The sequence below is a fragment of the Ixodes scapularis genome, unplaced genomic scaffold (genome assembly GCF_016920785.2).
Source record: "Ixodes scapularis isolate PalLabHiFi unplaced genomic scaffold, ASM1692078v2 PGA_scaffold3__209_contigs__length_174095766, whole genome shotgun sequence".
In the NCBI taxonomy this organism is placed as follows: domain Eukaryota; kingdom Metazoa; phylum Arthropoda; class Arachnida; order Ixodida; family Ixodidae; genus Ixodes; species Ixodes scapularis.
In genome coordinates, this window is record NW_024609868.1 from 68,800,517 (window position 1) to 68,821,772 (window position 21,256).

The window sequence follows — 21,256 nt, forward strand, 5'->3', positions numbered from 1 at the left end:
TTTAGCCTATCATACGTCTTGAAGGCAGCCATGTGAAAAGCACCAACGTAAGAAAACGTGTTATCTGCTAAATTTAAAGGGCTTCAGTGTGACCATGGAGACAACCATTGAGACCATATGTGTCACACGTGAACCCAACGTGTCATATCCGTCTCATGTAATCATAGCGACCAATAATGTCTTTCTCGTAGTCGCATGTTGCAGAATGAATCTCGCTACACAAGCGAGTGAACCGATCATTTCTGACCTAAGAATGTATTCCAAATTCCACGTATGCCGATTCTGCCAGACATAACCAAACTGTGTCATTTTTTCTTTTTAATTTGAAAAGTTCCTTAAGTAGGCTTGTGCTAGCATAGAGCTGTCATTTCCGTGATTAATTAAGACTACTCAAAGAAACGATCCACTACACTCATCGATGTTCAATTTGTTCTAATTTTTCATTCATTTATTCACAAAATACTAGGGCTGTGAAAACAGTTATTTGAATCGGAAACCGCGGCGTGTTGCCTATCATCCACAGTGCCGAAAAAACTGGTAGTAGCGGCTGTCACTTGCATTGTGAAGTTTATAAATGACGCAGGAGTATTTAATTCAAACCAATAATGGCACACCGCAATAAAATAATACTCGTAATAACAAGCCCAATCAGGTAAAGTCCACAAAAATGATATACAGACTCTTCGGCGTAGCAATAAAATATTGATAAAACGGTTTACGGTGTGCCACTGAACAAAGCACAGACAGGTGTTCCTGGTTCACCGTGTAAAACGCATTCAACAAACATATCACACAAAAAACACGTACGCAAACATGTATTTATTATATTGGCGTGCGAAAAATATTTACCAATGCTTTTTTCACCAGGACTTCCATTGCGCATCATGCTCATGTTCTCTGCCATCACTAATACTCGGTTCCTGTTGCGTACGGAAACCAAGGCCACGAGTAAGCCTATCCAGTTCGTCTCTGGTCTGAAGGTGATCATGGCCTTCTGGGTTGTACTCGGACATGCCTACCTTCTTGTCAACAGTGGATTCTTCAGTAAGAGTATTTTCTTTCTCGTATCTTATTTTGCAAATTAAGCTCTACAGACGAGCAAAACCTGTCTTATGCGGGCAGAAGCAAGAGGAGAGGAGCAGACGACCCAATACCCGTTTTGGTGGAAACGGGTAATGGGTACACGCAAAGTTAGCTGCCTTTGTATCCACTGCATTCGCCGATCGCGTTTGAACGCAAGGCGCCGGCGGCCGGCGTTCGCTGTTCGAACGCGTTCGACGAGTGCAATGGAGACAAAGACAGCTATGATCTTTGCGTCTACCCATTAATCCACGCAATCGGAGCTTGGCGTTTTGACGTCCCTGCGCGCTCTCGTTTCCTCCTCTCTCTTAATTTCTGCCCGCATAGTCACTGAGAGCTTAAAAAACGCGTGGCGGTCAGAACTCCCAAACATTTTAGAATCACTCTCTTTAGCTGATATTATCACTCCAGAGCCAATGAGATCTCACAATGGGCAATGAGAACGAAAAAAAAAAAGAAACGAATCACCAAACAAGAAGTATTGACATGATGAATCACGCACTGCGTTTCTTAAGCTGTTAAGTGATAATGAGTTGAATTTAGCATTTATACCATCCTTTTCTCCAGAATGGTAAAGCTTGATTTTTGCACTACAGGGGTTTTGAATTGTAGGCCGTCCAACAGATATTTCCCGCTGAGCCCAGGGAGCTATGAACGCGCAAATCAAGGATTATTTTAAAGGTATACTGCCAAACCCGTCAGTTTATTTCTTCTCCAGTCGCGTGCTCTGTTACGAGAGGACATACACATGAGTGGAAGACCCGCAGAGCAAAACGTATTTAAATCAATCAGATGATCTTTTTGTATGACAAATTGGTTTTTTCGCCTCGCAGATAATATTTTCTGATGATTTAGTTTTATGCCAGGGGTGGGCCTTGGTTAGCTACGTTATATTCTAGACCGCATAGTTGTGTCTCTGTGCGTGTGTGTGCGTGTGTGTGTTTAATTGAAAAGCCGGGTAGAGGAGGCCAAAAACGGCTTCTCATACCGTTCATTCACGAATGTAGGTGCTCTTCGTTAGAGCTGTAAGGACCAGTATTATTAAATAACCTTTAACAAGGGCAAGACTCATTTAAGAGCAAGGTATCCATAGCAGCCGTTTTACGCAAGGGAACAAGAAAACTTCCAGCTTGAAACTAGCAAACAAGTCGTCCTTGCTTGCAGGTGGTTACCGACTCTGTTTGGCTTTTGTTTGTATAGGTAATCTTGCCGACGCCAAATAATACTACTAAAGTTGTGTCATATACACACCCTTCACAGGCAAACCAAATGCACTGAAAAAAGCAAAATGAAATCTGGAAGATGATAAAATTTATCTTGCTACACAGGCGAACAAAACAAGCAAACATGCTGTCCAATGCACATCTTTTTTGTGTATCGAAAAGTATTCCAGCATTTACAAAAGCTCTAAGCACCCTGCAAGCACCCTGCAAAAGTGCAAAAATCCCTTAAGCTTGTTAGAATATATATATATATATTATTTCCTGGTTTATTTTTCAAACATCTGAAAACGTCCATATTGATTAATTAAAATTTTCGTTAAAGTCATAATATTGCAAATCGATCCTTCATCTGAGTGGTCAATTGAAAGACGTGTTTTATAGCACGGTTTTATTCATCAATATAAAGCTTTCACGCGCCGTCTCTGCGTTCAAAACGATATTAGCATACACGGGTGGCCCAAAGCGCCACCGTCCTTCGCGCGTTTTCTTCTGACATAATCGATAAGAAAATAAATCAGTGCTGACTAACTTTGCAGACTCCGTGTATGCTTCGGCCGGCGCAGCGGAGAACATCACGTTTCTTTTCATCCCGAATGGATTCTTGAGCGTGACAACCTTCTTCCTCATCAGGTAAGACGTTTTCTTGGACCTGATCAACTTTCCGGGACATTTATTTATATATTTATTTGAGTGCCATCAGGGCCCGTAGGGCATCACAGAGGGGGTGGGGCACATAAGAATTCAATCAAAAAATGACAGCCGTTTATAACTCCCTGTAACGCCGAATTAGAGCGCATCTCTTGAGGATGAGGAGGGAAGGGTACGGGGAGGGGGTAAGTCAAGTGATCTCGGGGGGCGGGGGGGGGTCACGTGACCTTGTGGGAGTCACGTGACCTTGGGGTGTCACGTGTCTTCGGGGGGGGGGGGTCACGTGACCTGGGGTCACGTGACGATACCGATGACGTCATCAGTGACGTCACTGATGACGTCAACAGTGATGATGACGATGACGATGCGTATGCCAGTGACGTCATCAGTGGCGTCACTGATGTCATCAGTGACGTCACTGATGACGTCATCAGTGATGATGACGATGACGATGCGGATGCCCGTGACGCCATCAGTGGCGTCACTGATGACGCCATCAGTGATGATGCCGATGACGATCCGGATGCCTGTGACGTCATCAGTGACGTCGACGGGGGTCACGTGACCTCGGGGGGGTATCCTCAGGTTACGCGATTCCGGGGGGGTCACGTGACCTAGGTAACCATCGTGACCCTCGTGAGGGTAATCCTAGTAACCCTTGTGAGGGTAACTCTCGTGACCCTCGTGAGGGTAACTCTCATAACCCTCGTGAGGGTAACCCTCGTGACCCTCGTGAAGGTAACCCTTTTGAAGGTAACTAACCCTCGTAACCCTCGTGAGGGTTACGAGGGTTAGTAACCCTCGTAGCCCTCGTGATCCTCGTGAGGGTAACCCTCGTGAGATTAACCCCCGTAACCCTCACGCGTCGGCGCAACTCGCGGTTACGCCGACGGCGACGCCGCTCAAGACGGGAAAGGGCGTCTAAGAGCTGCGCTCTAAAATACAACATAGAAAGCAGTGATGAAAATACAAAAAAAAAATCGACGGCTATTAATAAAAGTGCGTCCTTAAACAAATCAAGTTACTGCTTTTTTAAACAAATAAAGTAATGGGACAATTACTAAAGATTCCTGAAGGTGGTTCCCTCTCAGAAGACGTTCTTGGCATGAAGGAGTCGTTGTATGCTGATTGAGGAACGCCAACCTTGAAATGATGATCGGATGCGATGAAAAATGTTTGAGTGGTTAAGGAATAATTTGCGTTTAGAGCGCAGCTCTTAGGGGCCCGTTTCCGGCTTGAGCGGCGTCGCCGTCGTTGTCGGCGTAACCGCGAGGTCACGTGACACTCCAAGGTCACGTGACCCTCCTAAGGTCACGTGACCCTCCCAAGGTCACGTAACCCTCCCAAGGTCACGCAACCCTCCCAAGGTCACGTGACCCCCCGAGGTCATGTGACCCCCTGAGGTCACGTGACCCCCTGAGTTCACGTGAACCCCTCAGGTCACGTGACCCCCTGAGGCCACGTGACCCCCGTGGTCACGTGACTTCCCAGGTCAGGTGACCCCTCGAGGTCACGTGACCCCCTGAGGTCACGTGACCCCCTGAGTTCACGTGAACCCCCTCCCCCGAGATCCGGTGACCCCCATGACGTCACACGACCCCCCCCCCCCCCTGAGGTGACGGGACCTTAAGAAGTCACCTATCCCTCTGTACGCTTCTATCCTCCTCCTCAAGAGCTGCGCTCTAACCGGCGTTATAGAAGGTTGTAAACGGCTTTCATTTTTTAGAGGAGCGTTAAAGTGATAAGTTTTGTAGAAAAAGACAAAGACGAGATATTTTTCGTCGCAAAGAAAGGAGAGGCAGAGACAAAGATGCTTTCATAGATGTTTTATTGACGGTGCAATGACAGTTACAATAAGTTAAACGCAAACTCCGCGATTTTGCAGAGCTTCTAGATTAGTCACAAACGTCGCATATCCAGGGTCCCAGATTGATGGGGCGTACTCGAGCTATTTTTGATCGAACTAGGGGTTTGTACAGAAGTAACTTTAATAATATTGGGGCTAAAGAAATTTTTATTTTTAGATATCCGAGCATAGAGCTAGCGATAATATTATCAGTATGGTTTTTCCATGAAACGTTAGAAGTAATGTAAACACCAATATATTTATAAGACGTCACGAGCTGTAACAAAGTGTTAGAAATTGGGTATGGAGAGGTGGACGGTGTTCCGACGTGAAACCCTCATGGATTTACATTTCTTATTGTCAAAAGCCATATTCCACAGGTTACACCATTCGGATACTGCGCACAAGTTACATTGAATTAGTGTTGAATCCGATTCGTGAATCGTTAGTCATTTCACAATAAATTACAGTCACCAGCAAAAAAAAAACTAATTGAGGACGATACACACATTGCTAAGTCATTTATGTAAATAGGGAACAAAAAAGGTCCTAAAACGGACCCTTGTGGAACACCAGAGGTAAAAAGGCTAAGGAAAAAATTAGTTTCGTTAGCATTGCATACTGTTATCGACTAGTTAAGAAACGTGTTAAGTTCGCCAAGTTTAAAAAGGAAAAGTTTATGAGAAACTTTATCAAACGATTTGGCTAAATCAAGAAATGCACAGTCAGCCTCGGACCCGCGGTCAAGAATAGGAAGTAGGTCGTCAGTGAAAAACAAAAGCAGGGTTTCATATGAGTAGTCTTGCGAAAACCATGTTGTGAATAAAAAATAGAAACAGCGCAAGGGACACGGACAAGGACAAAAATGTAGACAAACAAGGCGCTGCTCGTCTACCTTCTTGTTCTTGTCCGTCTCCTTGCGCTGTTTTAATTTGTTCCTTGTTCGCCTACCCTCTTGTTCTTGTCCGTGTCCTTACACTCTTTTTATTTTTATCATGAATACCAACTAGCCCAAACTTCTGCGTTAGTCATGTTGTGAAGGTGAAAAGAAAACAATGGACTCTAAAAAGTTAACTAAATGAGAATAAACAATGTGGTCTAAAATTATATACGAGTGTTGGTTTACGAAATTGGTGTGTAACTGAAAGGATCATGTTTGTTACTTGATTTGTGAAGCGGAACCACCTTTCTTGTTTTCCAATCATCCGATAAGACACCAAGGTTTAGTGATTGCTCAAATCTTTTAGTAAGAATAATTAACACATAATTTTAAGTATTCTTAAAAAATTAGAGGAAATGTTGTCAACTCTACATGAGGAAGAAATCTTCAAATTATCGATCAGCGTTATAATGCAATTGTAATCGAAAACCAGTGGATCGACGGGAAAGAAAGCATAATATGGATACATGTGATAAACTAAACCACCACTTTCAATGAAAGCCTTGTTAAAAACATCACTTAGAATGGATGCTCATTGAGCTTTTAGAATGCCATTACCATCAGCATCCGTGAAGGATACAGGCATTTGTTAAGGCCCGTTTACAACACTCCACAATTGTTTAGTGCCGTTTGATAACATTGATGGAAGCGTAACATTAAAAAAGTCATTCTGTGGAATAAAAAAATTTCAAGGAAATATGGAAACTTGAATTCATGTTATGATGGGTAAGTAAAGCGAAATGAATCAAGCCTGACCTCAATTTTTTCTAATTATTACTTGGAGGTATTTTAAGTTGGGAATGCCCGTTTTCAGGGCCATGACTGTACTGAAAAAACTGAGGACTAGGTTCTAATAAGCAAATTTGTAGGGGTTGCTTGAGCTTACTAAATGGAGGGTCCTCCTTCCAAACAAAGCTCTTTGAACGTGCGGCAGATTGATAATAAAAATACTTACCTTATACATTTAGAGTGTATAAACCATCACTGCATTTTACATTCAAGGTCATTAATTGATCAAAATGAAATCATAATATCAGATTAATCTATCGACAGCAATAAGAAATTACGGGTTTCTAAATAATATTCATACACGCGCATTTAACGAATTATTTACTTCGATCATCTAGTATATCTTAATCGAACGCGTCTCAAATTTTGTCAAATGTAAAAGCATTTTGAAGAGGCCGCCAAATATACATTCCCAATGAAGAGGGCTCAAGAAAACCATTTAAAACTTTTTTGAGCCAGTTCATTGTGCTTGTGTATCTCTTTGCGTTGATAACTCTCGTGTAATTCGCATGATTTCAGTGGTTTCCTGCTTTCATACTTACTGACCTCCTCTCGTGAGGTCACTCTGAAGAAAAACATTTTACTTGTCTACATAGTGCCGTCCATCAGACGATACATGAGGTGAGCATTCCTGCAAATACTTGGCAAATATGACTTCTTCTGGTGTGCTTATAGAACAGAACAGAAACCTTTACGGTAAAGACGGACACGAAAAAATGAGGAGGACATTTGTTGGCATTTCAAAACTCAGCAAATACAGATAAAAGTTGTTTTGTGTTTGATTGCCACAAATACCCAATTACCAGGTCACATAGTCATTCGTAATATTGGGTAAAACAATCGGCGATATGTTTTAGTTTCCAGCATAACTTTGACCACTCTACCAGTGTGGTTGTTTTATTGATTACGGCTCATTTACATTTTTTTAAACAAACAGGCCAGATTACATCAGTAAAAAAAGAAAAGGCAGTATGGTGGAACAGTCAGAGTAAACAGGCCAAAACGGACCATTTGTAACACATGTGAGGGGCTACCCTCTTTTCTGTTTCATTAATTTCAGATTAACAATCCCCATGCTCGTCGTCGTACTGGCGGCTTTTTTGCTGCCATTGATTTCGAGCGGGCCGGCGGATGATGAAACCTTCACCCAGATGATCCGCGGATGCATCACTGGATGGTGGAAGATAATCATACACACCAACAATTTTGTGAAAGACCGTACTATGGTTTGGACGAAATGTTTTTCTGTCTATTTATTCCTCTAATATGTTGTCTGGCAATGGGTTATGGCCACGGTTTTTAACTGTGGTACTTGGAACCTTTGAAAATTATTCTCCACTTAACGTTTCCTTCTCAAACGTTAAATTCGTGAGGCAGTTTGAAAAATAAAGTTGACGCGTTATTATTTCTTTACATTCTTAGAAAAAGACTATTGGGAATCTGTTTCCTGATTTCAAAACTGTAGAGTATATGCTATTACACTGTGATGAAGTCAGAACATTGCAGCTTAACACTTTACTTTAGTCGACCGGGGTAACTAAAAAGTACCACAAAACTGAAACGGTGTTCGCAAGAAAAGTTGTGAATCTCGCTGGCATGACGACCTGTTTTTCTTTTTCGATGATAAACTCGTCATGTGAAATTTTTAAGATTTGATGTTAAAGGGGCACTAAAGTGCTTTCTCAGATAATCGTTCTCTGATCATAACTCGATTTACAAGCACTAAGCACCCTAAAACGTTCATCATTATATTCATGCGCAGCTAATTTGCATATTAAAAAAGTGACCAAACTTCCCAAAACTTACCGTCGGCGCAGACCGACAGATGGCGCTACCGAAACTTGCTGGATATGGTGGAAAGACGGACGGCAACTGTCAGTCCATCAACAGCGATGGATTCCCGCGAGGACGTGCGGCCGACCAGTCCCGCTCGTCCGCGCGGGAACCGATCGCTCTCAAGTGACTGACAGGCGCCGTCCGTCGTTCAACGATATTTAAGGTTCTTCGTTTTCGGGTTTTATATTTTTCAATAGTCGAGGGGTAAAACTAGGGAGCTATTTTTCAGGCTGATTATCGGGGAGAAATCGGGTCTTTCTGAAACCCTTAGGAAATGGGTTTTCTCAGGTGTTATTTATGAAGGGCAAATACCTGAAATGTGTTATTAACACGAACAAAGTTCAATCAAATAAGTATATGATATAGCAATGGTGCTCGATCTCAGAGTATATTTCCGCATTCTGACTCATCCTGAAGCGAATGTATGCAGAGGTAACGCAAATCGAAGAAGTTTCTTACCATCAAACGAGTGACAGAGGAAGCAGCTCTGAAACAAATCCAGAATTGTTCTTTTTTTCCATAATTTCAGCTGATTTCAAGACCGCTATTCGGGGAGAAATCGGGCTTTACCCGATATTCATACAAAACTGTTCGGGGTGCAAAAATCGGGTAATATCGAGTTTTACCCGAAAACAATGAACCCTAGCCATGTTCGGCAAGGTTCGGTAACGCCATCTATCGTTCTGCGCCGAGGGTAAGTGTGGGGAACTTTAATCACTTTGTAATGCAATTTGTTTTTTTTTTTAGGATGATTAGAGCTCGTAGATTGAATTATGAGAACAAAACAAGGATCTTAAAAAGCACTTAAGTGCCCCTTAATGTTATAGGTTCTATCAAACGCTTTTTAAACAAGATCGAATAGTTTCCTCTATCTTAGGCCAGATGGTCACGCAGCCCGGTATTATCAATAAACTAAGAAACAGTTACGATTGGGGAAGACCCGTCACTACTGCGCTGCAAGTTTATACAAGTTGACTAGCTGAAAGGAACGATTACCCAGTCCATCAGACTTACCACGTAAAGGCCAGTATATATATATATGTGCATATATATATATCTTTTTTTATGTGGGCTTTTTTTACAAAGTTTACGAAGTTGCCCTACAAAAAACCAATCCTGTGCAAGGCGCAAGGGGTGTTGTTTGACAACAGAATAGTTCGAAAATAGTTGTATTAAGTAGTAGAATATAGGTCTGAAGCGGGTTCACTGCATATCGACAGCTTAAGAAACTCGGGGGGGGGGGGGGGGGGGGCGGGGGGGAGCGACCCCCCACTCGAGCATCTTATCATCGCTTGGCTGCCATTAGGGGCGCTGCATAAGCCAATTAAGAATCTGAGCAAGGAATCAGGAGGCTAGAACCGTGAGCTCTGAATTTTTTTAGGCCGCTATGGACTAAAATGATTCAATGCAACAATATTATACATTCTAATGTTGAGTCGATTTATTAAGTTCTAATTCTTTTCAATGTGCGTTTGCTTTTCTGTTTTTCAGTGTTTACCGCACTTATGGTATGTCAGTGCTGACATGCAGATATTTGTTCTAGTGGCATTTCCGTTGGCTCTGTTCTCCTTGAGGTACGTGTTTCGTAAACTACTAGTTCAGGAAACCGTATAAACAATCTGTGTGATGAAACACTTTTTAGTTTCCACTGACAAGACTCTCTTCGAGCCTATCTCTGTCAAACTACTAAAGGTATCAATCAAAGATTAGAGGCATTTGGGTGTGACGTCTTAGGAACCTTTTAAAACAAGTATTAATGCTGTTGGCACTTTTGACTCAATACTAATGACAAATTGTTCCCCGGTTTTTGAAAAGTCCCATTTCCTTGCTAGTGTTTCAAAGCACAGGCTGCTTGCATTATTGTTTGATATTGTAGTTGTAATCTTGTATCAAATATTTTTTTCCGCGGAAAGAGTTTAGCGAATTAATTGCTTTAATGTCTAGAATAAAATTTACTCTACCTCTTTTTTCTATCCACAAGTAAAAACAAATGAACTACAAATCAGCATCAGAGTGTGTGTTCTAAGAAGGTTGGTCATAAGGGTGTCATGCACAATTTTTGTTTTCAACACAATTTTTATATCAGGCAAAAAAACGTGCCCTGCTCACAAAACAAAAGAGACCACATTTTAGCAAGAAAGCTTCTTTGTTTTTGGAAACAAAAAACCGCATCTGGGAGGAGGTGGAACAGCGATTTTCCCAATAGCGGCTAGGTGCAACTTTGAGGGCCACAAGAATAAAACATGCAACTTTCTACAACGTATTATATTTTTATGTGTAAAGCACGCCAACTCGTCTACATGAAGTGGTTAAATTTGTATTATTTAAATTTATATCTTAAGTAAAACAAAATGACAACCTTGGGCTCTTGCGCAACCCTTTTATATTTAGGAATTATTCGGAGATTTTTCAACAAATCTTAGAATTCAGTTTTTAAGATGGAAGTTTTTGTACAGAGTATCTCATGCTCGGTTTACTGTTAAAAAGAAATGTTAGCGCTCATCTATTGCGAATGTATTTTGCATCGCGCCCGGAATATTTTAAAACATCGAAAAAGTCAAAATTTGGCTCTTCTTTTTACCGACACTTACAACGAATAATCACCCTCGATTTTCACCAAACTTCCCTAGACAAACTCTTGAAAACCGATAATTCAAAATCCACAGAAACGTGTTACGGTGTATTGTTTTAAATTAGAAACAAATAATTATATGACAAGGCCCATGTTGCAGTCAATTACCGTTGGATAATTTCTGTCTCAACTATCAGTGGCACTTGAGCACCGCATCCACAGTGGCCGTACTTTGTCGCATTATTTTCGAAACACCATAGAGCGCTAAAAATACACAAAAAAATGTATGTTTTTTTTTTAATGTTGCTGATATTGGTTATGAAAACTAAACTTTGCGGCACTTCACCCTGAGGGTGTTTTACATGGTTGATTGCGCTGCACTTCGCTATTTTCCCAATGTATTATTTTAATATGGGTAGTCTGTTAACAAAATGGTCCGATTCAATTATCTAGACATCACTATACTCTGTTTCCAATTATGATGGACTGTAGCGGATGTTATGAAATATCTCAGCCAATTCAGCGTATAAAGTGACAACGCGTCGCTGCGCCCCTCTTGAAGGTCACGGGACACTGACACAGTGTTGTTTTGGCTTGTATGGCTCGTAGCGTCTTATGCGGTAAGACGGAATATATGAACAGGAAACGTTACGGAATCTTATGCTCCAACTGATGGTGGGAGTGGCGTGGGCAGAACAACAACAGGTTGCGAGTTAACAAAGAAAATAAAAAAGAAAGGTAGATGTGGAAAGCTAGGTAGGGTCATTGCAGCAGCGTTGCGCCTTCGCGCAAGTGACGCCTATGGTGTTTGTAAAGCCACTGCACACCTGTGATGTTTACACCACGCAACTGAAGGCTGAAAACACCCAACACCATGGTGTTGGGTGACTTCATATAAGATTGAACTGTGGGTGAATGGTCGATATTTTTAATTCACTTGATATTTTACCTGTCATCGCACAATTTATAGGATATTAACAAATCGAAAAGTATTTTTGCATAAAAAAAAGAAAATATCTGTGCACAAAAAAGTCGTACATCATGAAGAGCTGGGTTGTCACTCACACACTCACGCGCTCATGCACTGCCGGCTCTCTTTTTTCGCTTTTTTTTCCCCTTACAACAGGTTTCCGAAAACGGCGTGCGGCTTTGCAGTGGCCATTGTGTTAGGCTTTTCTGCCCTAACTAGCTTTCAAATTCACTCATGGAACCTGCTTTACGGATTTAGCTTTGGGACTTACGATGCAGGGTAAGTAAAAGTTTATTCGCTCTCCTGATGCTCGTGCAGCAGTGATATACACGGTGACTTGTCTCTGAAGATGACGTAATAAGGCAGGCGAGCTGGTTAAAGTTAAACATTTCTAAATCCCCAGACGGAGGCTATAGAAAGGAAATAAGCACAAGACCTCTAGACGTCTTGTGTTTGTTCCCTCTTTGTAGCCTCCGTCTTGGGTTTTAGAATTTTTTAACTTGTCTCTGAGCTGGAAACTACATTTTTAGCTTAGATGGAAATGATTGGGTAGCGTTATCTAGGCCGGTATAAGAGTCCGTATTAGCCCTAGAATATAATTTAAAGGGACGTTTTGAGAACAAATAGATCAGCGCGTGTATCAGGGAGCTAATGCTAACTTATTGATGATCATTATTAAAAATGCGATCACAATGAGACAACGTGAAATGTTAAGCGCTCAGGCGGCATATCTCGGCTGTACTGAATTTAATAACATTAGAGGGCAGCAGTCGCGCAAAATACGCGGTCGAAAAAAAAAAAAAAGGCACGGGATGCGAATATTAGGCGATTCGTGAAGCCCGTTTTTGTGATTTGACACATTTCGGAAAGTCAGAAACATTCCGCGAAGGCATATACAAGGTGGGATATCACAAAGTTTCGGGAGTTTTGTTACGCAAATTGAGAGGTTAGCAAAATGATAAACGCGCAGCAGTCAACTTTCATCAGTCATTAAAGGGCGTCGTTCTGTGAACATTTAAAGCTGCGCTTTGCCAGATTTTTGGCCACGTGCCCGAGCACATCAGTGATTTAAGCATGAACTGGGCGAACCGAAGCGAAAATCAAATTTGCCAAATCTCAAGCAGAGACGTATTAGATGGACTCGGAAGGCTTCTAGCAAACAATCAGTGAGTTGTGCTAAGTGTTTTTAATGGCACTCACGCATAAAAATATGGCAGACCATTACTGGAAGATGAAGAGAAATGCGGCAACCTTCCGCGATTTGTTTTCTCATTTTCTAGTGATATTACCGCGGTCGCAGTGGGCCAAGTAGGTAGCGTGCCCGTGGCCTAGCTGTTATCGTGCTTGGCTCCCACGCAAAGAGCCGAGGTTCGATTCCTGGCTGCGGATGTTGTTGATTTTGTTAGTTCTGTAAATGTCGCATTCTGCCACATTTGAGAATCCTGTAGCTTATTCGAAGTTAGAATGTTCTACGCTCCCAACCTTCTAGGCCGATTGTTCCAGAAGCCCGCGAATCTACATAAGGGGCTCCGCGTGGCGAGCCGAAGGCAGTCTCGCCCCAGCGGTTCGATCCTGCTGTTTCACCGACATCGACGCTTCCGACGCTGACGTTCTTCTATTTTGTTTTGGGTAGAAATTCGGCTCCTTAAACGTTTAGTTCCCCAGTTATTCGCCGTCTCATCGTTGTTCTGACTTTTTAAAGTTCGAGGGCCACTCAAAACAGCTCGAACGATTCACTCACTGCTTTTTCGCCATGAGCCTGCCGAGTCATTTCAATAGCCTCTTTTTCAGATTTTGCGAGTTTACCGCGTAATTGACGCCCGCTCTTGGGTCTGCTTTGCAATACACGTTGAAATCACCGTTGTGTTTGTGCACGTGGCCACTCAAGCTCGTTGAGCGAAATTTCAAATGTTCACAGAACGACGTCACTTTGGACTAGTGACACAGGAAGATCCCCGTCTTCGACAGATGTTTGAGCATTACATTCTGTCCTCTGTTTTTACGCTACAAAACTAGTCCCGAAACTTCTATTGGTTTTTGCCTAGTGCAATTTCTACATAAAAATGCACTAACTTTAGTGATAATTATAGTAAAATTATTATTTTTAGGTCGCGTTGTTAAGATACGCGGGAGCGACATTCCTAACAAGTCGTTTGTTATGTCAACACAGTCTTCTCCCTCTACATGGTAAATCGCAATTAGTTGATGCGTGAAGGCTGATGCGTAAGCATCCCAGACAAGGGCAATCCAATGATTATATTATTCATGAAAACAATTTTTTTTTGTTCTTGGCACAGGAGATTGGACCGCGCGATGTCTTTGATATACCTTCGTCCCTTCACGCACGTTGGCTCATACCTCATCGGAGTGATGTGCGGTCATACGGCCGTCCAGTGCAAAGACAAGTCAATTCATCCGGTAAGCCAGAGAGTGTCGAGCAGGACACGTGAGGCCTGCCTCGATAATTTTTATTATATACTCCGGTAAAAGCTGAAAAAAAAAAAAAATTCACCTTTCCGTGCTATTAAACGCGCATTAGGCACGTAGGTGTTTTCAAAAAGCGGTCGGGATGTTCTGCCGCCAAAATATTTCCCCTCCCCTATTCTCAGTTAATAGCTGCAGCTTACTTTAAGCTGCGAGATCGCCATTTTCTCAACTTTTTACGTGCTGACCCTTTTCAACCTTGAGTCGACTTACAAGCAAATGACTATGCTTATTTAGCCTGTTTAACGCGTGCACAGCACTCTCAAATTTACATAACAAAGGGAGGGTGTAAAAACGTATCGATCAGTCCAAAAGTTGCCTCCTTTCCGTACTAGCGCAATAAAGGCAGCGGTAATAATGTGATGTGTTAGTCCGGAGTAAATCTGTACACATCTGGAGACGTGATTGCGCGAATGGTAGAATCCGGTGCCGCCATGAAAATGCAGGGTTGAACCCGCTCAATGCCGGACAGCGAGCACCCTTCGTAGGATTCGTGCAGACCGCTGACCTTGCACTCCTGTGTCGTGCACGGTAATAGCGTAAGCGCTTCGTGGATACCTTATTTATGAGCGCTATATTCTGCGGTTGAAAAGTAAATGCAACTTTCTTATAGCCTGCGGGCCTGCTGGAATGCGAAACGCAGTATTCAGAGCGTGCGAAAATCATAACAAATAAAACACGCCAGCGAGAACGTTGCTAGATTAGCTCGCCTACGGAACTGCCCATGGACACTGCTAGCCGCGAGTAATCCCCCCCCCCCTCCCCCCAAAGGCGAGCCTCCCATGTTGTTCCACGCGCCACCGTTTTGAGTATGGCTGTTAACTACAATGTATCGTATTGAATACATATGTTTTTAAGTGGAGCGTTTAAATGTCGTTTCACCGTACTCTATGGAACACGCAGATTTAAAAGGAAAATCTAGGTGGCGCTTCGAACGACGGGGGGCGATCTTAAAGGGGAGGGGGGCGGGGGTGCAGTCCACGGGAGTTTCACAACTGACGTAATCTAGGAACGTCCGACGCCCGAGCAGAGCCCTTGCCCAAGCTCACGGCAATAGGGAGCCAAACACTCGAACTACATTTCTCCCCGCTGCAGCAAAGTGAGCACGTCTGCTTTTCTGCCGCTCTCTTTTAAGCCGGGGTCACACCGTTCACACATCATACAAATGACGGTCTGCAAACACGAGTCACCTCGATTCCGTGGTTCGAATGCGGCGTGCCAAGTTTTCTCCTTGAACTCGTTGCCATGCGGCATTTGAAGCATGGATGGTGACTCGCGTTGGAGTATCTACGCAGACTGTATTTTGTATGATGTATAAGAGTCTGACGCCGGCTTTACCCTCTTTCTCTGGGGAAACCCGGAGCGCACTTTATTCACGGAGCAGAGCGCCGCTGCATCGGAACGCGTGATGTTTTCCCCCCATCAAGAGTGCTACGGAGGCACTCGAGGAAGGCGTTTTGGTGTCCAATCAGTGAGTAGACGAACGCTGCGTCAGGATTCGAGGTGGCAGTCAGCTTATCGACTTCAGTCCCTGGTTAGAGATGAATATGGTTAGGTGCCAGCCAAAGAAATTCCCGTCTGTGTTAAGAACTCAAAACGGTGGTTGGACTAAAGTTTCACGTTTTAATGTAGAGCATGTTTGTTTCGTCAAGGATAACTTGGTGAATTTGCAAGACGCGAAAACGTTACGCAAAAGCGTTATGACCGTGACAACAGTTTATAATGTCACAGCCGCAGAAGGCGCGGAAGGCTTCTTGCTCTCACTGGCTGACGGAAGCGATCATGTGACCATAACAACAATCATTAGCGTTCTCCTTGGAGGTCGCGGTATGAGTCCCGGTGCATAAACGATGACACCGAGCTACCAACCAAGATACGTTACCAACCAAATTCTCCGGAAGTTTTTTTTATTATTTATTTTCTTAAATTACAACGATTCTTGACTACTACAATTCCCAAGATATCTATCCGTCATCACTGGTCACTTTGAGAATTACTTGTGCCACTGATCGGCGTTGGAAATAACACAGAGGTAGGAGAACGATAGCGAGACTTTAAGGCCACTTGCGAGGTGACCGTCTTGTTTCCGAGTCGAGTGATATCTAGCCACTTGGATCGAATTCAGGGGTATCCTAAGGGATACCCACAAAACCAAACTTAGGGGGGGGGGGAGGGGGGAAGAGGGTTTAAGTGCCAAACCAACGAAGGGCATCTGGCAAGCCCCTGAGAAGAAGTGAGTAATCATTTCGACCAACTTTTATTCTTTTGACGTGCAACCGAATTCTCGGTTACACGGCGCCTCCTCCGGAAAAAAAAAAAAAAAAGCCTCCGTCAGATTGCTTGGCATCTCCGCCGGGAGTTAAACCCGCGACCTGAGGAATCCTTTGGGCGGCACTTTGATTCGGAGCCACCGAAGCGGTTTAGGAATACCGACATAAATTTTCAAGTCTAGCGGGACGGAACAGTACTTGGCTTCCTCTGGTAAGCCTTGCTCAGCAAGCGCTTTTAAAAATACCCCGGCGCGTATGCGCACTTTTTTTAGTAACTGCCTTCATTTATTGGACGCATAATGCAATCACTGACAGCTTATGAAAGGCAGCAGAGCTTGGAAAATTCCGATCGTTGAAAACCCAATTAAAGGAGGACATTTGAAGATAAGAACACCGACGAACGAAGCAAGAAACGTAAAGATAAAAAGCAGACATCCTCCTTTCTTTAGGTTGTCAGTTACTCTATGGTGTTCAAGTTCTTCTGTTTCTTGCACCAGCTCGTGCATTCGTTTAATCTCCAGATGCACACTAATGCTTTTGTTTCCCCCCCCCCCCCCCCCCATCTCAACCAATCACGGCGCGCTCGACTGCTTCGTTATTGCACCTTTCCCAGGTTGCGCGCTAATTTCGCATACCATTTCTTGCATTGCGAGGGGAAAAGGCGCCTTTCGGAACACTTTCCCTCCGTATAGCTGACTCCTGATCTACTATCGTGAAAACGGCGGAACAGTGAGCCACGCAATAAGGAGATATCCTGGTTAGAGGCCACTTTATTGTCCGAGGGGGCGTTTCATTCACTTTTTTTTCCATTAGCTAAATACGTGTGCCACAGAGCAACTCAGACTTTGAGAGCCCGTACAATTGGGGCATAAGATAAAACACGAGCCGTTTGAACTGCCAGTGTACATCTGCGAGCAGCTTCTCAGCTTTCGATGCAAGGTCTTTCTGGAAGCTTAGCGGCTATGGTTTCAACTACCCATTGTCGTGACAGGACATACCCGCCCTTTGGACCCGAAAGGAAAAGGTACTCGGGCCGCTCAGGAGGCTGACTAATTGGCGGTCGTGGGTTGGCAATCTACCAAAGTCATAGAACAACCTACCCCATTCAGGCTAATGTTGTCGAAGTAGCGTGGTTCGTTAACACAAGGAAGGTAGCACGAAGAAACTGAACGACACATCGAGACTTCGCGTTCTTTTTTAATTACCATTAGCGTGACTGGTCTTCTTTTTTTTTTCTTTGTTTGATTCTTCAAAATTATTGCCACTTTTGTTTGCCAAATTTTTTTGTTGTTTAGTGGCGTTCTAGATTATATTACACGTCTTCGATTTTCAAGACACCAATCTCACAGCCAGTTTCATTACTCCACCGCCGCCGCCGGACATCATAGGCAGGGTTGTAAAAGTTACTTTAAAAATTTACCTAAGATACAGTTACAGCTACTCATACGAAAAGGTACTTAGGTACGCACCGAGGTACTTGCTTAAAGATGTACCTAGGTACAGGTACAGTTACTTTAAAGATACTGTCTTTATTTATTTTCCCCAAGTTTGTCAAAATATATTGGAAGTAAAGCTTTTTATAATAAGGATACACTCAAAAACGAGTTCGATAAATGTGCTTTATTGGTGTCAATGCGATGTCGACATCGGTGTTGAGTCCTCACGTGCCTTTCCCCACGCTCCAATTGGTTCACTGAGGCCACAGCTTCCACTGTTTACCATGTCACACCAAAACCGCCGAAACTCGCTTATTGAAGTTATTGCCCTCAGAGCCGGTGCTGACGCCGACGGGCCCAGAAGACGTCGTTTGCATATGCATAGTCGAGTGCATATGCACCTAACCTTCGCGACGACGAGCGAAAGGCTTCAAGCTTCTTTGTTTTATTTTTTCTTTAGATAGTCAGAAGAAAAATTAGTTTTTTTTCTTTTTTTTTTTCGGAACTTTTTCAGTTTTCATGACTGCACAATTTGAGTCCGATTTATTGAGCGGAAACTGTATTATATACGGGATGTTACATTGCTTCACGATTCTAATTATAATTTATTTGCATTTATATTTTATATTGTATTTATGGTAGAACAGTGCCACCACCAGGACAAGATACGGGCAGCAGAAACACCGCACATCGTTCAAGTTATCTTCTTCCTTGTGTAGCTGTCAGAGGAACTTCAAACACGCAATGAAGTCGATTTCAGTTTGAGATGATGGAAGCAGGTCGCTATTTCCACTAAACGGAGTTCCGCAGCGATTGAATAAACTGGTGTCGCTAGAACGGTATCGCTAATCCACCGTTCCCTCAAATGAACACCTACATTCACTAAAGTGTGTCGTTCGATGAAACATCATAGGCGGGGCTTCGTTCGCTAAAACGTCGTTCGATCAAGTCAGTGCCTCAGATGTCGTACCCAACTCAACGTCAATCACGGCAGATGGTAGTGTGTTAATACTTTAAGATGTATAGTTTCTACCATTTTGGACAAAGTGAATAGAAAAGTACCTGTAAAAAGTATCTTCACTTAGTTACAAGTTACTGGAAAATGTACCTAAGATGTAAATACAGATACTGAGAAATTAAAGTACCTAGGTTTGTACCTCAGATATAACACAAGTACCTAGATACCGATTTCCAGTTACTTGTACCTAGGTACTTTACAACCCTGATGATAGGCACTGTAGTCTTTCTGCACGCGAGAAGAGCACGAGGCGGCACGAGCTGTCTCGTGAACTGGTGCCATGCTCCTATGAACCACTGTTATGGCAGCGTCACGCATGCGTCGAAAGATTAGTGATATCGGTCTATTCGTCATCAATATAAACAGGGATTATTTTTTGTATTTACACTTTTTATTTGGTATAGTGCTCCTTGATTAATCTATCATAGTGTCTGTTAGGATGCCAAGGAAATATGCAAATATGCCGGCATGCATGAACAACGGAATCTCAAGATTAACGTTATTACTAATTTACGGCTTGTGTGCCTGATTAAAGTATTCTTGTGAGATTTGCCAGCTGAACGAAGGAAGAAATACACTCTAAGAAAAAAAGGGTGTAGTCGGGTGCATCAGGCGCTCATGCACCCTTTTCCTGAAAGACGCACCCTCCGTTGCCCAGCCAGTGTGCTTGTACACCGACAATGAGCATCCACCTCTCCCTTAAAAACCTGTAGGTGTACCAGTGCACCGCCACACTAGCCACGCGCCCCGATCAACTTATGCTTGGATACCCCCATGGGGGTCACTTTTTGGGTTGGGCAGTTTCTTAGGAAGTATGGAGCTATCCTGTTCCACCGGTATTGACAGTAGAGTGGACGCTATGCCTGTTTTAGGCCAATCGGGTCTCCGGGTTGGATCACATGACTACAGTCTCCGGGCTAGAGATAAGGCAAAGCATGGTACCTGCCTGAAAACCAAGGCCACGGATAGCATTCACTGCACTATTAACTTTGGGTTGAACTTTCAAGAGGATATAAGCGACAAATCCTTTCGTTGCCTTCATTGTTGGGTTGCCCCTGAAGATAAGCCTTTGCGAGGGCGCCCCCTTTTGGCCTTGAAGGAGCTGCTATTTTCCTACTCCACTCTTTTTCTTTCTCTCCCTAAGCTGAAAGCGTGGATGAAGGTGAGCAGTTGGCGGACAAATGAACCGGCGGTTTTTTTTATCCCTCGACTCCTCTGTCTGAGCGCGGATAACGGCAGGAGCGTGATCATGTTGTAAAGGTTTCACGGATGACGTAGTAGCTTTTTTCGACCTCGGAATGTCTGCTTCCCGGCCTAGTTGCTTGTGTGCTGTGCTGCGACCAGCGGGGCTACCGTAGATTTCGCCCACGACAACGTATTCGAGTGTACCAAGATTTCCAGTGTTTGAAAAGTCCTACGCGTATATCGGCAACAAGGGATTTCTTCAAAAAAGCCCAAGGAATTCATGTGATGTGTTTAGTGTTCGGTTCGGAAAATTACTGCTTCTGCCACATCGTGTTGAATCTTCACGGACCCCTTTCTTTTCGTTTTTGTGTTTGTGTGGTTCTGCAGTGCCTGTGTCGACATATATATCGGATTACATATTTCAAGTCCGGTATTTTCATCGTAAGTGCACCGCAACCTACTCCTTTGCAACAATTGACCGTTCCGTTCCGGATTAGCTCTAGAATTAGGCAGTGTCTATTTACTAGCGGCCGGGGGAATAATTTCCCCGAAATTCTATCGGTAGTCGCCTGCCATTAGCTGTCTACAATCATGTGAAAACTGCAGGTGGAATACTGACTTTCTTATTCTCCTAGTGTTTTGTGAAAACACGTTTTCGTTGATACACGCTTTGCAGACACGTTTCATCGAAACTAACGTTTCATCATCACTCGTTACGCAAAATGCACGCCGTAGGGACATTTTGTCGCGCGTGCAGCTCTGAGGCGCGTGCTCATCGACCCAGCCCACCCGTTCGCGCCGCTTCGTGGCGACAGTCTGCGGCGGCTCATTACAAATATGTTAACCCAACTGTCCCACCCATACACGTCACTTCGCGGATACATTCTGGGGCGGCTCATTACAAGAAAAGAAAGGAGAGAAGCTAACACAGAAAAGCTAATCTGAGCTGTCGATGAAAC

General features: G+C 43.5%; 1 protein-coding gene across 1 annotated transcript in view; it reads left to right on the top strand.

The window, feature by feature from the left end:
- The window catches only part of LOC120841602 (nose resistant to fluoxetine protein 6), a 71,595-nt gene that overhangs the window by 39,740 nt on the left and 10,599 nt on the right, over positions 1-21,256 (top strand). The window contains exons 6-12 of the mRNA XM_040212529.2: positions 868-1,044; positions 2,840-2,933; positions 7,046-7,147; positions 7,587-7,752; positions 9,854-9,936; positions 12,061-12,183; positions 14,202-14,322. Of these exons, the coding sequence (XP_040068463.2) occupies positions 868-1,044; positions 2,840-2,933; positions 7,046-7,147; positions 7,587-7,752; positions 9,854-9,936; positions 12,061-12,183; positions 14,202-14,322 (866 nt within the window). The remainder of the gene's footprint in view (positions 1-867; positions 1,045-2,839; positions 2,934-7,045; positions 7,148-7,586; positions 7,753-9,853; positions 9,937-12,060; positions 12,184-14,201; positions 14,323-21,256) is intronic.